The 17285-nt window shown below is 35.2% G+C and overlaps 1 protein-coding gene across 5 annotated transcripts in view; it reads right to left on the bottom strand.

The window, feature by feature from the left end:
• The window catches only part of SANBR (SANT and BTB domain regulator of CSR), a 90643-nt gene that overhangs the window by 19412 nt on the left and 53946 nt on the right, over positions 1–17285 (bottom strand). For all 5 annotated transcript variants that reach the window (XM_077134312.1, XM_077134315.1, XM_077134313.1 and 2 more), the window contains 4 exons: positions 9487–9632; positions 5732–5831; positions 4631–4663; positions 3773–3872 (listed from right to left, as the gene is read on the bottom strand). In XM_077134312.1, the coding sequence (XP_076990427.1) occupies positions 3773–3872; positions 4631–4663; positions 5732–5831; positions 9487–9632 (379 nt within the window). The remainder of the gene's footprint in view (positions 1–3772; positions 3873–4630; positions 4664–5731; positions 5832–9486; positions 9633–17285) is intronic.

Here is a 17285-nt window from a genome sequence, read left to right as displayed (position 1 = left end):
GAACTGATCCTAGTTAGATTTGGTAGTTCCTAGTGCTTTTGATTGAATGCCTCCCTCAACCTGTACACAGCTTGACCTGTAGACAACAGAAGGTTTACTGGCTTGAGGTGTCAGAGGATAGAATTTGGGACTGGAAAAGCAACTAGAACTCTAGGGGAAACTATTAAGTTGGTAAGCCCAAAGATCTGAATAAAAATTTTGTTTAAATCCTTGGCTGACCTCGAAACAACACTGGTTTGGAGTGACTGTAGAAGACCAGTCTAAAGTAGAAGCAGTTAGTAGCCAAAAAAACTCTGTAGAAGTACCACCCACTTCTAGTAGAAAAAAAAACTTCTAGTAGAAAAACAAACAATTTGCCCAGAAGAAAAAAACAGATTTCAAAGTTGCCACATGGATAATTTATAATGGAAAGTTTTCAAAAAAAAGTTATGAGGCAAAGAAAAGTAAAAGTATGACCCACTCAGAAAATAAGCAGTCAATAGAAATGAATTCTGAGAGCACCTCCATGTTGGATTTAGCATGTCTAAAAAGCAACTACCATATATATATTCAAAGGGAAAATGTTACTATTAAGTAAATACACAGAAAATCTCAATAGCATAACGGAAACTACAAAAGAAGAACCAAATGGAAATTCTAGAGCTCAACAACACAATAATTGAATTAACAAATTTACTAAGTGGGCTTGAGAAAATCTGAAATGGCAAAAGAAATAATCATTGAAAGTACAGATAGAGCAATAAAGACAATCCAATCCAAAAAACAAAGAGAAATAAAGATTGAATAAAAAGAAACTAAACTTCAGAGACCTATGGGACAAAATCAAAATGTTTAACATATGCATAACAGGAGTTACAAAAGACAAATGAGAGAAACTATATATGAAGAAATGATGACTGCAAACTTCCCAAATTTGGTGAAAAACATCAACTTACAAATCCAAGATGTTCAATGAATCCCAAGTAGGATAAACACAAAGAAAACCACATCTAGGAAAATCATAGTCAAGCCCCCGAAAATCAAAGATAAGAAGAAAGTCTTGAAAGAAGAGAGATTAAAAAGGCATATTACATACAAGAGGAACAATCATATGATTTATGGCTGACTTCTCATCAGAAACACTAGGGGTCAGAAGACAATGCAATGACTTATTTAAAGTGAGAAAAGGAAAAAAAAATCAAGCCAAGAATTCTCTATTGAGCAAAACTACACTTCAAAATCAAAAGTGAAACAAAGAAATTTTCAGATAAAGACGAGAAGACTCAAAATGAGCAGATCTGCATTATAGGAAATAATAGAGGAAGTCCTTCAAAATGAAAGGAAATGACATTAGATATTAACTGAGATATACAGGAAAAACTGTAAAAATATGAGTAAGTATAAAAGACTAAATAAATAAATATATATATTTTTTGTCCCCTTAATTTCTTTAAATGACATATAACTGGTTAAAGCAAAAATCCTAACACTGTAGAAATATCCATGCTGACTCCAAAGTTTATATGAAAGGTAAAGCGAAGGGCAAAATAATTTAAAACAAAGAATAATATTAGAGGACTCAACCCATCTAATTTCCAGACTCACTAAAAACTAACAGAAATGAAGACAGTGTAGTATTAATGCATTGATGTGAAGACAGAGTACAGATCAATGGAAGAGAATGGAGAGTCCAAAAATAGACCCGTATGTAGAGAGTCAACTGATTTTTAACAAGTATCCCAAGATAATCCAAAGGGGGAAAACAGTGTTTTTGACAAATGGTGCTGGAACAGTCCCTATGGAAAAAAGGAACCTTAACCATTAACTCACACCACATTCAAATTAACCTAGAATGGATCATAGACTAAAATAAAAAAGCTAAAATCAAACGACTTCTAGAAAATACGCAAAAAATCTTTGTGACCTTGAGTATGGACAAAGATTTCTTAGCTATTAAAGGTACGAATCACAAAAGGAAAAAATGAGAGTTAATAAAAATTTGTTCTTCAAAAGACATCAAGAAAATGAAAAGGCAAGTCACAGACCAGGAGAAAATGTGTGCAAAACATCTAAATGACACAGGACTTGTATCTAAAACACGGAAAGAATCCTTACAATTCATTAATAAGGCAAATGACACAATAAAAAATGCGCAAAAGAATTACACAGATACTTCTTAAAAAAAGATACACAAATGGCCAATAAACATGAAAAGATGCTTAGCACTACATATTCACTAGAATGGCTTAAATTAAAAAAAGACTGATAATACTAAATATTGGTGAGAATGAGTGGGACTGGAACTCTCATACATAGCTGTTAGGGATGCAAAACAGTTTGGCAATTTCTTATAAACTTATACAGAGATTCTACTCCTAGGTAATTAACCCAAGAAAAACTAAAACATATGTCCACAGAGACTTGTATGCAGATGTTCATAAAAGCCAAGAAAAGAAAACCACCCAAATATCAATGAAATGGTGAATGGATAAGTAAATTATGGTATATTCATAAAGTGGATTAATAGTCAGCAAAAAAAGAGGAACTACTGACAGATATAACAATATGGATGAAGTCTCAAAAACATCATTCTAAGTAAAAGAAGCCAGATAAAAAAGATCTCTAATGAGTCCATTTATAGGAAATGTTAGAAAAAGTAAACTATAGGGATAAAAAGAAGATTAATGATTGCCTCGGGGTGAGGATAAGGAAAGGGAATTGAGTATAAAGGGCCAGGAGGGAACTTTTTGAGATGATTTTTTATACCTTGATTTTGGTAGTGATTACACAAATATATGCCAAACTTCATCAGACTGTATACTTAAAATGGGCAAGTTTTTATTATAAATAAATGATACTTCAATCAAATTGTGAAAAAAAATCACAGCAACTTTATCCTTGACTAATTAGGATTGAAAAATAACTGAGAAAGTTATACTTTTATCACCATGGGATTCAGTATGTAAGAAAAATTATGCAAACTTGGAAATAAGACAAATCAATGGGTAGCATGTCCTTTCAAAGTCGCAATGGAGCACTACAAAAAGTCTTGCTCAAGAATTAATCCTCTAAGATGTCCCCACCTTTGACTTTGCTAAGATTGTCTGAAAGCCCAAACACTATGTGACTTGCAAATTTTTATGTCTACTTGAGTTGCAATCATTTTACTCTAGTAGAAAAGATAACCCCAAATGTTATGAGTTTATTGCCTTGTAGGACATTAGTCAGTTTTGTATTCAACGTCTAATTTTATTTTAATGTTCTTTTTTCAAATGCATATTAAATACTCAAGTCTTCAAATGCTCTTTGAATCATCTTTACTTGCTGTTTCCCTCACTAAGGAACTGAATAAATTTTTGACACAAGTCTATTCTTTATTAGTATGAGTCATGTTTTTAATTTTTTTAAAAATCTACTTCTATATTATATAATGTCTCATTTGAGTGCCACTCCAAATTATCTCATGTATACTGATGCAACACATTTTGAGAAACCCAACATTAGGGTTACACCTGAAATGAACATTTGGAGGACACAGTATAGCGTACTTTTCTTCATAACTTTCTGTGCATTATGCTGGTGCCAGGGGTAGGAAATCTGGATGGAGTATCCCTTCATTTTCTTTAATTTTTTCCATGTTGTAACCTACCAAGTAGATTTTTTTTTTTAATGGGCAGGCACCGGGAATCCCAAGTAGACTTTCAAAGCCCACTTTCCATTCCTTGCATTAAAGCATTCTGAATACAACCCAAACACGAACTGTGAGATATGATTTTAATTTAGAAATTAATACTTTGTTTCTTGGAGACTTCTTCTTCATCTCCAACTTCATCTTCAGTGACCTCAGATCCTGTGGTATATTCTTCTTCTTCTGAAAATAATGACTGTTGCTTCTGAATTGAAAAAAAATCACACAAAATATATGCCATTCCAATTGTAGTATTACCACATCTCTAATGACTTCCTTCAAACACATTTATCTAAATTTATTTTGAATCTATGAACCAAACAAGACCAAATGACCATTAGTCTAGCACAATATACAAAAAAATGGAGAAAAGAATTTCTACATTTAGAACAGGGATCACCTTATATCAGATATATTTTTGTTTCATTTTCTTCATACAACTGTGAACAGTAATAAGCAGATAAAAGCAACTTAGTTAATATTTGCTGAATTGCAATGCTATCACTCAACTGAACTGCATGTCCCTTGATATAATTAATACTCAGCCACATCCACATTAGATTCCTGCATCTATCTACTCTACTGCCTGTAGACCAACAGACAGTAGAGTGGCCCAAATTACTACTTCATTCTGGTGAATACTAGTTGCAGATGGCATAGCAATGGCAAATAGGTAAAAACTCATCAAAATCAAACCAAACAACTGGAACTTAATAGATTTGTTTGTTCAATGTCCTAAATGAGATGTAAAGTGGCTAAGAAAAAGTCACTTAGCCTGACATATGAATCATGCTGCCAGATAATGAGTGCCTATCTTAAAGAGCTTAATGTCATGTTTAGTAAGTAAACACTTATAAAAGTTGAAAAGACATAAAAAGTTCATAAATTCAGATACTGAAAAAATTCTTTTAAACTTTAATCTAGGAAAAAAGAGATGAAAACTAAATATAATTATTAATTTACCAGTTGCAGAGTCCAGTTTTTCAGTGACAAGAACTAAAAAAAACAGAGGAATAAGAGATTAAGAATCTGCATCTACCCATACTGTGCTCCCTTTAATATTATCATATGGCTATTGTAGAGGAGTTGAAAAAAGTTTCAAGTTTTCAAGGTTGAAACATAACTTTAAACTAAGGCTAAAACTGAAGCATTAATATTATAATCTTTAATATCCCCTGCCTAAAGGTGACTGTGGATGTCAAAAAAAAAAAAAAGGAAAAAGAAAAAAAACCCAATGTTTTTCCAGCGTTATTTCCAAAGGACTAGTAGATCACATGCAGAGATCATAGAATTTTCAATCACATTTTAATGTTTATATATTTTATTATACATTAAGTAACCAGATTATATATGGACATCCAAGAACTTTGTTATTTTGTATAAAATTAATAAATGTTAATGACTGATTATTTATATAGTCCTCTGAAAGTTTATAGCACTTTACATGGAATATTTCACCTTCTCAAGTCAATGCTACTTCAACCAGCACAAGGGCTGGTTATAGGCAAACACATTCCCTGTCTTTAGAAACAGAAGTCAAAAGAATCACTTTAAAAATATAATTTCAGGTGGTACAGGATAGCTCAGTAGTAGAATTCTTGCCTGCCATGCAGGAGACCTGGGTTTGAATCCCGGAGCCTGCACATACCAAAATATATATATATATATTTCAGTTTTTAAGACTGAAAAATTAAAAGCATTCTTGGTTACAATTTTTGAAACAGAATTTCATGCAGAAAATGACTCCTACAAACTAGCAAAGGGCAAAATATTCTATTTATACTATCTTCATTCCTCAAATCATTACTTGTCCATAATAAAAACCCTCAAGAACACATTTTAAAAAAAATTTAAGTCTATTAGTTATTAATTGTTTGAGGACAAGTAATACGTCACACTACCTTTATAGCCTCAACTCGGCATAACTGTTATTACAGTGAGATAGTCCATATTTAATACTTGATTATATTTTCAATTTCAATTTAAACTGATCAAGTTCCTGTCAAAGTATCTAATGTCATCATTGTTTATATAAATCAAGAGTAAATGAAACAAGCTACTCACAGCATTGAGCTCCCCAGTTTTTGGACCCCAAGGTGTAGTTGGCTCCAATAAAACATCACAATCTAAAACCTTTTCATCACAGGGGCCAGCTCCAGAATCACTTGAAAGAAAAAGATATTCTTAAATGTTTAAATGTGAATGATATATTTTTATTGTTAATATTTTATAAATCACTCCTTGGGAAGAAATACAGTTCCTCAGTATTGGGTATGCCATTTCAACATTCACATTTCTTAATCCATATGGTGATTCACCTAACAGAAATCACCCCATGTCATATAGTAGGGAATACACTGCACAAGCATCACACTTGGCTGGAGACGAAACAGGCTGCCATGATTGGCAATGCTGTGGTGGGAACAACCTCTATTCTTCCAACCCCCAACCCAACAACTTGCTGCAATGACAAAGTTATGGAAGTGACTTCAGAATGACTGAAATCAGAGTTCAAAGTTGTGAAAAGATTACTTCAACCAACTATGAACTACCTTAAGTCACTTGGGGTTAGGGGACCTCAAAATTGGATTGAGAGTCCCAACATTTTTTAATTGATCCTCTGTGTAGATGTTCTGTCCATTGATGACAGCAGGGAATTGAAGTCCCCAACTATTATGGTAGATGTGTCTATTTCTCTTTTCAGTGTTTGCCTCATGTATTTTGGAGCACTCTGGCTTGGTGTGTAAATATTTATGATTGTTACGCCTTCTTGTTGAATTATTCCTTTTATTAATACATACCGTCCTTCTTTGTCTCTTTTAATTGTTTTACATTTGAAGTCTAATTTGTTGGATATTAATATAGCTACTCCTGCTCTTTTCTGATTGTTGTTTGCCTGAAATATCTTTTCTCAACCTTTCACTTTCAACCTATGTTTATCCTTGGGTCTAAGATGTGTCTCCTGTAGACAGCACATAGACAAGTCCTGTTTTTTAATCCATTCTGCCAGTCTGTCTTTTGATTGGGGAGATTAATACATGAACATTTTAGCATTATTGCTATAAGGACAGTACTTTCTTCTACCATTTTGCCTTTTGGATTTTATATGTCATATTTGATTTTTCTTCTTTTTATCTTTACTGATAGCCTTCATTTCTACACTCTTCTCCACATCTTTCTCTGCTGTCTTTCCACATCTGTCTCTAGTGCTCCCTTTAATATTTCTTGTAGAGCCAATGTCTTGGTCACAAATTCTCTCAGCGATTTTTTTTTTGTCTGAAAATGTTTTAATTACCCTGTCTTTTTTTTTTTGCATAGGCAGGCACCAGGAATTGAACCCAGGTCTCCAGCATGGCAGGCGAGAACTCTACCAGGTCTCCGTCATTTCTGAAGAACAATTTTGCCGGATATAGAATTCTTGGTTGGCAGTTTTTCTCTTTTAGTATCTTAAATACATCATACCACTGTCTCCTAGCCTCTATGGTTTCTGCTGAGAAATCTATACATAATCTTATTGGGCTTCCCTTGTATGTGATGGATTTTCCTCTTGCTGCTTTCAAGATTCTCTCTTTTTCTTTGACATCTGACATCTTAATTAGTAAGTGTCTTGGAGTACGTCTATGTGGATCTATTCTTGGGGTATGCTGCACTTCTTGGATCTGTAATTTTAAGTCTTTCATAACAGTTGGGAAATTTTCAGTGATAATTTCCTCCATTAATTGTTTCCGTTTTCTTCTTCTCCTTTTCCCTTTTATTCTCCTTCTGGGACACCCACAACACGTATATTCATGAATTTCATGTTATCGTTCAATTCCCTGAGTCCCTGCTCATATTTTCCCATTGCTTTCCCTATATTTTCTTTTGCTTGTCAGATTTCAGATGTTCCATCCTTCAATTCATTCATCCTATCTTCTGCCTCTTGAAATCTAACACTGTATGTTTCCATTGTTTTTTCATCTCTTCTACTGTGCCTTTCATTCCCATAAGTTCTGTGATTTTTTTCAGACATTCAATTTCTTCTTTCTGTTCATCCCTTGCCTTCTTTATATCCTCCCTTAATTCATTGATTCGATTTTTGATGAGGAGATTTTCTATGTATGTTCGAACATTCTGAATTAGTTGTTTTAGCTCCTGTATCTCATTTGAATTGCTGGTCTGTTCCTTTGACTAGGCCATATCTTCAATTTTCCTAGTATAATTCGTTATTTTTTTGCTGGGGTCTAGACATTTAATTACCTTAATTAGTTTATTCTGGAGATTGTTTTCACTTTTTTACCTAGGATTTTCTTGCTGGGTGACTTTGTTGTCTTTCTGTTCTCTGACATTCAGTTCAGTTTATTCTAGACCTCCAGCTTAGGTTTTAACAGATCAGAATTTTTCATTTCTTGTTTCTTACCCTGCCTGTATGGTGTCTTTTTTTTTTTTCTTAGGAGGGTCTACTTAGGTATTATAAACCCCAATCAGATTTTCCCAGACCAGACTGGCCTCCTCTCAGGAGGAAAGAGTCACCTGCATCAGTTTTCCCTGAGGGTGAGACCCAGTAGGTTGAAAGACTTTCCTGTGAAGTCTCTGGACTCTGTTTTTCTTATCCTGCCCAGTATGTGGTGTTTGTCTGCCTGCAGGTTCCACCAGCATAAGGTGATATGGTACCTTTAACGTCATCAGACTCTTCCTGCTGGGGGGATGGTTGAGACAGAGGAGAGGTTGTAGGCTGCCTCTAATCACTTCAGTTTTCCAGACCCTGGGGTCTGAATTCCTTTAGGGAGGGATTCCACCTGAGCTGGGTCCGACCCCTCTCCTGGGGAAAGCACAGCCTCCAGGGAATTACTTATTTTCACATGACCAGCCTCTTCGCCTCTATACAAGCTTAATTCCACCCTTGCCTGGGGCATTTGGAGCCTGAGAAGTCTTGCAGTTCTATGTAGAGAGTAGTCAAGCCATAGAAACACCGTCACAAAATAGAAAATGAAAAAAACTCCTTAACAAAGCAGGAACCCCATTCCTCAGGTTTACCAATCAAGGCCTTAAATTGGTACGGTGCTCTATATATCTCCAGGTCCTATGTGCCCCTTCTTTTCCTTCAGGGCCTAAACCTTTCCAAGCATTTTGTGCTGTCTAATTAAAAAAAAAACCTCTGTTGTTTTTTTCTTTTCCCGTCAGCCCTGCCCTCTCTACACCAGGGCAAAAACCAGCAACCTAAGCTTTTACTTGAGGTTCAGCTAAGCTGGGGATCTGTTATCAGTAGTCAGAATTTATTAATTAATTATAAATTGGAGCTTAGTGGAGCTCAGCCCCTTGCTGTTAGTAAAGTCTCTTTCCTTTCCCCTCTGGGAAGCAGCCTGTGGGGGGAGGGGCGCTGGCCTCTGTGGCTTGGGAGACTCACAGTTCTGGGTGGGATAGCAGCTGGTCCAGCTTGTTCAGACTGGTGTAAGCTGTGTGTCTGGTCACTGATGTGGCCCCAGCAGTTGTTCTGTACTGTTCCTGCCTATTTACTAGCTGCTCTGGAGGATGAACTAAATTGTACACCTCACTAAGCTGCCATCTTGGACCATGAGCCTCGAGAACTTTTTAATAACAAGCACTGACCCCTTTCATTACTTTTTTCTCTCCTTGAGCCTCCAATATTTCAAAGTGTTTGCCTAGCAAACTGCTTTCTTTTATTGTAAGTTAACACATAATTTCATTTATGTTTTCTGAAATGATGGAAGCTATTTGAGGATGGACACTACTCATTTGGAGAAACACTGGGGGACAGGGAATTCTGAAACAGGAACCACTAAATAAAGCTGTAGTATAGTGGTTTTGTTTTTGTTTCTCACCTAATTGTGTCTTTAGAAAAAGGCACAACAATGACATCTTTGTGCTTGAGCAGATCATCCAGTATGCTAGTAGTTGGATAGGATAGCAAATTTCCACCTTCACCTCGATCACAGAGTGTAATCACATGCTCCCTCACTTTGCAACCCTGTCAGGTAAGGGAAACTAGATTAAAGGTTAGTTCATTTTAGAATCATCTCCTTAATGACTACAGCATTTTTTGTTCTTTCATGCCCAGCCATATCATTTTACAAATTTTTGTTGTAAAAAATAATACTCATACAAAAAAGCACATGAAACAAATATACAGCTTAAAAAATATCCAAGTATATGAAAAAAAAAGAATACGTAGCCACGCTCCATGTTAAGAAATAGAACATTGCCAACACATAGAACCTTGCCAAGAGGCCCATGTGCACACTCCCAATCGTAAGTGCTTCCCCCCTTCCAAAAGACAATCTCTATCCTGCCTTTTAAGGTAATTGAGGTTCTGTGCTTTTCTTTACACTTTTACCACTTATGGATGTATCCTTAATAATTCCTTTGTTCAAATTACTATAATTCAACATGACTGCATGTAACAATAACATTTGCTTTAACTGGCAGCATTCCAAGGAATGAATATATACAGTTTGTTAAACTATTCTACTGTTGATAGATGGGTTGTTTCCAGTTTGGGGTTATTGTAACTAATAGCCCTATGAACATACTTTTACATATTTTCTGTTGTACAAGTATACATGTTTACCAAATTATATTGCCACCAGCAGCATATCAGAGTTTCTCACTGCACCACATCCCTACTAATATCTGGTCAGGCATTTTAATTTTAGTCATTCTGTTGAGTGCGTAGTGGTATCTCATTGTAATGAGGTATTAATTGTATCCCCAACTATAAATGAGATTGAGCTCCTTTTCATACACTAGGATAACAGATTTTTATATTTTCTTGTGCAAAGTACTTATTGTGTTTTTACTGATAAGCAGTTAAAAATATATTTTTTAAATATGAACCTTTCATGAACATACATGTTGTTAATAACACTTCCAACCTGTGGGCTTGTCTTTTCAGTCTCTATTTAATGTAATCAATGTACTCAAATTTATCAATCTCTTCATTTTGTGGCATTACTTTTTAATTGTTTTATTAGTTTTCCTTTCACATACAGGCTTTGTGTGTATATGAATAGTATAGAGTAGAAGTCCAATAACATTTTTTTTCCATTTATGTCTACTCTGTGCCACTATCATCCTCTCTTAATAATCACAGCTTTAAAATAAATCTTGTTATCAAATAAAACAAGGGCTAATGGAAAGGCTGGAGGGAACTGCCTGAAAATGTAGAGCTGTGTTCCAGTAGCCATGTTTCTTGAAGATGATTGTATAATGATATAGCTTTCACAATGTGATTGTGTGATTGTGAAAACCTTGTGACTGACGCTCCTTTTATCTACCTTGTCAACAGATGAGTAGAACATATGGAATAAAAATAAATAATAGGGGGAACAAATGTTAAAATAAATTTAGTTTGAAATGTTAGTGATCAATGAAAGGGAGGGGTAAGGGCATGGTATGTATAATTTTTTTTTCTGTTTTTGTTTTATTTTTCTGTTGTCTTTTTCTTTTTCTGAATTGATGCAAATGTCCTAAGAAATGATCATGATGATGAGTATGCAACTACATGATGATATTGTGAATTACTGATTATATATGTAGAACGGAATGATCATATATTAAGAATGTTTGTGTTTCTTTCTTGTAATTTTTTTTAATTAATAAAAAAATTTTTTTAAATATAAATAAAACAAGGGCTTTTACCTTTGTCTTCTGTGAAAGTATCTTAGCTATTCTTGGTGCACTATGTTTCTTATAAATTTCAGAATTAGCTTAGCAAACTTTCCAATAAAAACCTTTTTTACTGAGATCACATCAGCCCAGACAGATCAATTTTGGGAGCATTTCCATCTTTACAGTACTGAGTTTTCCAATCTATGAACATGGTACAATACTCCATTTTATAACCTTCTTTATCTTCTCTCAATTATGTTAAATTTTTCTATATAGAGATCTTACACATTTTATTAGATTTATTTATAGGCACTTGATATTTTTGAATCTATTGTAAATGGTTTCTTTTTGTAAATTTCATTTTCTAACCCTACTGGTATAAAGAAAGACAAGATTTTGTAAATTGATTTTTTTAAATATAGCAGCTTTCCTAAACTCTTTATTAATTCTAATAATTTGTTAGATACTCTGTGGCTTTCTATGTATATAATACCATCTACAAATTATGAAGGTTTGTTTCTTTTACCTTTACTTTTCGTGAGTTAACATATACTCCAGGAACTCCAGTTCAATTTGAATAGAAGAGTGGTGGCGATGATACCCTTACTGTGCTCCAACCTCAATATGTTTCACTATGACGTGGGTATTTTCTAAGTTTCTAAATTAGCTACTCTTTATTGGATTAAATAATTTCCCTTTTATTCTTGAATTTGGTAAGAATTTTTTGTTGTTGTTATTTTTACCTTGAAAAGCTATGGAAGTTTTATTTTTTTTCCCTACATCTATGGAAATGATTTTTCTCCTTAAATCTGTTATTGCAGCAAATTACACTGATATATTGTTTAATGTTAACATTGCATTCCTGGAAATGAACTCCTCTTGGCCATGATAAGTATCCTTTTTACCTACTGCTGGATTTAGATACCTAATATTTTGGTTATAATTTTGCATGATATTCATGAATGATTGTGTCCTATAATTTTCCTTATCCTTATCCATATCCTTATGTTCTCACCAGGCATTCATATCAAAACTTATACTAGCCTCATAAAATAATTTAGGAAGTGTATTTTTTTTCCTTCCCTGGGAGAGTTTGTCTAAGACTGAGATTATTTCTTCCTTAAATAGTTGGTAGAATTTACTGGTGCAGGCATCTGAACCTGGAGTCTTCTTTGTAGAAAAAATTTTTTACCAGTTCAATTTCTTTAAGGGCTATAGGGCTATTTAGATTTTCTATTTCTTCTTGTGTCAGTTTTGGTCAGGTGTGTTTATCCAGGAATTGTCTAGAGAGATGGGGCACACAAAAATGTGGGTGTGGCCTATTATTAGATCATTTCCACAGAGGTGTGTGACCTTGTCCATTCAAGGTGGGTCTTGATTAGTCTTACTAGAGTTCTTTAAAAGGGGAAACATCTTGGAGAAAACTCACACACAGATGCCTGGAGTGCCGACAGAGATGCTGTATCAAACCAGGGCACAGATGCTTCAAGAGAAGAAATCTCTGGCCCTGGGAGATGTTAAGCTAAGAGATGAAAGCCGGAGTTTTGCCCTCGAGAAGCTAGGTGAAGGCCCACAGACACTTAGAGAGAAAGCCACTGGAATAAGAAGCTGGAAACAATGAGCCAGGAGCAAGGACCTAAGATGCCAGTCACATCTTCCAATGTGAGAGATGAAGTAAAAGAAAAAAAAAGCCATACATTAGTATTTATGGGATATAGCTAAAATTATAGCATTGATCAGGAAAGAAATATTGAAAATTAGTGAGCTAAGTATCCATCTCAGAAAGTAAGAAAATTGGGAGAGCACATTATCTACTATAACTTATATGGCCAGTTTACATGAACACCATAATTACCTGGAATCTTGAAGAAGGCATGAGATCTTGTTGGTTTGTACAGGTTAGCGTGATGCCCTAATATATCCCAGAGTAATGTGAGCAGACAATAAAAAAGTATTTGCAAAGTTTCCTTGGGGGACTGGAGAAAAAGGAGGAAATATTCAACTTCCCCATATGGGGAATTTCTGATAGTAAGCAGTGGGGACAATAAATTCAACAGGCTGAGTCCTCAGTCTTAGGACAGTCCTTATGAAGCTCATTCCTGCAAAGGAGAAGCTAAGCCTACTGAAAATTAAGCCTAAGAGTCACCCCCAGAGAATCTCTTTTGTTGCTCAGATGTGGCTTCTCTCTAAGCCAACTTGGCAGGTGAACTCACTGCCTCCGCCCCTATGTGGGACATGACTCCCAGGGGTAAAAATCTCCCTGGCAATATGGGACAGGACTCCCTGGGATGAGTTGAGCATCATGGGAATGAGAAAGCCTTCTTGATCAAAAGGGGGAGGAGAGAAATGAGACAAAATAAAGTCTCAGTAGCTCAGAGATTTCAAACAGAGTCAGGAGGTTATACTGGAGGCTATTCTTACACATTATATCGATATCCCTTTTTAGTTTATGGTGTATTGGTAGCTAAAGAGAAGTACCTGAAACTATTGAATGGTATTCCAGTAGTCTTGATTCTTGAAGAAGACTGTATAACTATACAGCGTTCACAATGTGCCTGTAATTGTGAAAACGCTGTGTCTGATGCTCATTTTATCCAGGGTATGGACAGATGAGTTAAAAAAAAAAAAGGATAAAAAATAAATAATAGGGGGAGAAAAAGGGTAAAAATTGGGTAGATTGAAGTACTGTGGGTCAATGAGAGGGAGGAATAAGGGTTATAGGATGTATGAATTCTTTTTTTTTCCTTTTTATTTATTTTTCTGTCGTAATACAAATGTTCTAAAAACGATCATGGTGAAGAACACACAATTATATGAAGATATTGTGAGCCACTGATTGTATAATATGGTTGAACTGTACATGTTTGGATATTTCTCAATAAAAATATTTTTTTAAAAAAGCAATAGAAGGAATAAAGGGCAGTAAATTAAACTAAAGAAATATATAAACCTCCTTTACAGGCTTGAGTAGTTAAGAAAAAAAAGAGAGAGAAGATATAACCAACATCAAGATTACAAACAGAAAAATCTCTAAAGATCATGTAAACATTAAAAAAAATAATAAGAGGATATTATGAACAACTTTATGCGAATATGTTTGAAAAATGGCCCTGAGTGCCAGCTTTCTGCTTTAGGTTCCTATTTTAGTTTGTGAAAGCTGCAAGAACACAATATACCAGAAATGGATCAGCTTTTACAAAGGGGACTTATTAATTTACAAGTTTACAGTTCTAAAGACTTTAAAATGTCTAAACTAAGGCATTCAGAAAAGGATATCTTGATTCTGAAGAAAGGCCGAATGGTATCTGAGATTTGTCAGCTTGGAAGGCATGTGGCTGGCATCTGAGGTTCTTGCTTCCAGTCCAAAGAAAGGCTAATGTCTGTCACATGGAAGGCACGTGGCTGGCATCTGCTGGTCTTTCTTCCCAGTTTCATTGCTTCCAGCTTCTGATTCCAGTAGATTCCTTTCCAAGGGTCTGTGAGCTCTCACTTAGCTTCTTTATATCAGCTCTCTCCAGGTTCTGGCTTGCTTAGTATCTCATAGGTGATGTCTGCTGGGCTCTTTCTATTTGTGGTTAGCACTCCAAGCATCTCTCCAAATGTCTGCATCTGAGCTTTCTCCAAAACGATTCCCCTTTTAAAGGACTCCAGTTAACTAATCAAGACCCACCTTGAATGGTGGGATCATACCTCCACGGGAATAATCTAATCAAAAGGCCACCCCCATATTTGGGTGTGTCACAGCTCCACGGAAACAACCTGATCAAGAGGTTCCCCCCCTATAATATCGATCAGGATTAAAATAAAAAGAACATGGTTGGCCCCCACAAGATTGGATTAAGAAGAAAAGAACATGGCTTTTCTGGGGTACACAACAGTTTCAAACCAGCACAGTTCCCACTGTCTTCTATATGAACACTAATTTCACACTGCCTCTTAATTCTTGATGTTTTTAATATGATGATGTTTACATTTTATCATTCCCTTTTTTACTTGGCTTTTAAAGGAGGATTGATCTGAATTACTGAGTCTACCATTACTGGAAACAGAAATTACTGTATGAACTATTTAGATTTCAGTTAGGCCAAAAATCACCTCAATCATTACCCATATAGTCACGTATCAGAGTGTAATAATTATTTATTCCTTTACACCTCTCAATTTGAATGGAATATTGGTATTTAATACAACCAATAAACAGAAAGCAAGCAGCCAAGGAGTTATAATTTTTAGAAGTATATTTTGCTCAAAGCAATGTGGAAATATGATAGCTGAAATGTATACATCATGATCACAAAGAAATGCAATGACTAAAAATTAAGTTACTATAAAAACTTAACAGTAATCATGAACTGATGACATTTCTTGGGCCTGTGAAAGCTAATCCCAATTTGCTTTAAGTCTCATGCCCAATTTAAATAGCTTTTCTGGCAAAATATCAACTTAAAACATCAAATACGAACATTATATGGGTAAACAATTACCTCACTAATAAAATTTCTGACTAAAAAAATTGGTGATAGTTTGCAAATATGGAAAAACTCCTAATTCATCTTAAATTCCATGATCCATCATTTCAGACTGGAATGTTCATACCAATACTCTAACTCCCTTGCCCCTAAATTTCATCATACTCATCTTGCAAAACCCCAACTGTGGAAGAACTCAACTACCTATTTTCTCCAAGCCTGCACTCGAGCAGCCAAGAGCTGCTGGGAAAAGTCATATAAAAAGGTATGTTGAATTTCACTGTAAGTTTATGGTTACAACCATTCTCTGGAGAAGTAATTCATCTGTTTGCCAAAAAAGACCGTTTCAAACCTTCTCTACTTTCTTCAAACCTTGGAACTCTCTTTCTCCTCATTCTTAGCACATGGCTTTATATTCTACTTTAACAGAGAACAGAAAAGGCATTGGATTGGATTATTATTTATTCCTTTAATCCTCTCAATTTGAATGGAATATTGGTATTTAATACAACCAATAAATAGAAAACAAGTAGCCAAAGAGTTAATTTAATGATAAATTTATCATCCAAATGACAAACACAATTTTACTAATATCTGCAACCATCCTACTCTTCCTGGTCTCTCCTGTTATAAAGGCGGAGTTGCCCTACCTCCTGTCTAAACTAATACTGCCACTTGTGCTTGTATCTTCCTCAATTTTGCCACTTCATAAACCTCATTATCAATCTCTATTTCCCAAGTGGATCCTTCCCACAGACTTCTAAAATGTTTCTCCTATTAAAACAAAGCAAATAAACAAACACCCACAACCTATTCATTAACCCTTCTTCTCCCTTGCTCAAATTTCCCCAAAGAGTTTTATTTAGACTGTTTCTGTTCCTTCACCTGACACTCAAATCTTTCAGCCCTGAACCCACACCAACCTGGTTTCAGGATCTAGTACCACATCAAAATGGCTCTTGTTAGGATACCATGAATTCCAGATCACCACAGCCAAATACACATTTTTATTTTCCATTATGTTATTTGACCTCTCAGCAGTATTTGGCTGAGTGTGTGAAGACTTGATTTTTCCTACTTTCCAAATTTGGGAGAAAGAAAAAATCCTCTAACATAACCTACGAGTTCCTGCATGTCTTGACCCCTATGTCTCTCCCCAAATTTGCCTGGAACTATGCATACTTTCTGTAATAGCCAAGGCAGCCTTCTTTCAGCCTCTATTTTATTATTATTATTGTTTTTGCATTGGCAGGCTCTGGGAATCGAACCCAGTTCTCTGGCATGGCAGGCAAGAATTCTGCCACTGAGCCACTGTTGTACCACCTTCTTTCAGCCTCTTTTACCTGACTATGCTTCTTCTGGCGTCACTGTTCTGACTGAAATGCTCTTCCTTCCCTTTTTTGCCTCATAGACTCTTATCCACCCTTCAGATCTCAAATGTCAACTCTTTAAGGAGGCCTTCCTTGACTTCAGTGGGCATGTCACACTCTAGGGATTACAGACATTTATGGCCCTTTGTATGTATTCAAACATTTGTCATAGGT

This window comes from Tamandua tetradactyla, chromosome 17 (genome assembly GCF_023851605.1).
Source record: "Tamandua tetradactyla isolate mTamTet1 chromosome 17, mTamTet1.pri, whole genome shotgun sequence".
NCBI lineage: Eukaryota > Metazoa > Chordata > Mammalia > Pilosa > Myrmecophagidae > Tamandua > Tamandua tetradactyla.
The sequence above is the reverse complement of the archived record's forward strand: the minus strand, read 5'-3'. Positions and strand labels throughout refer to the sequence as shown.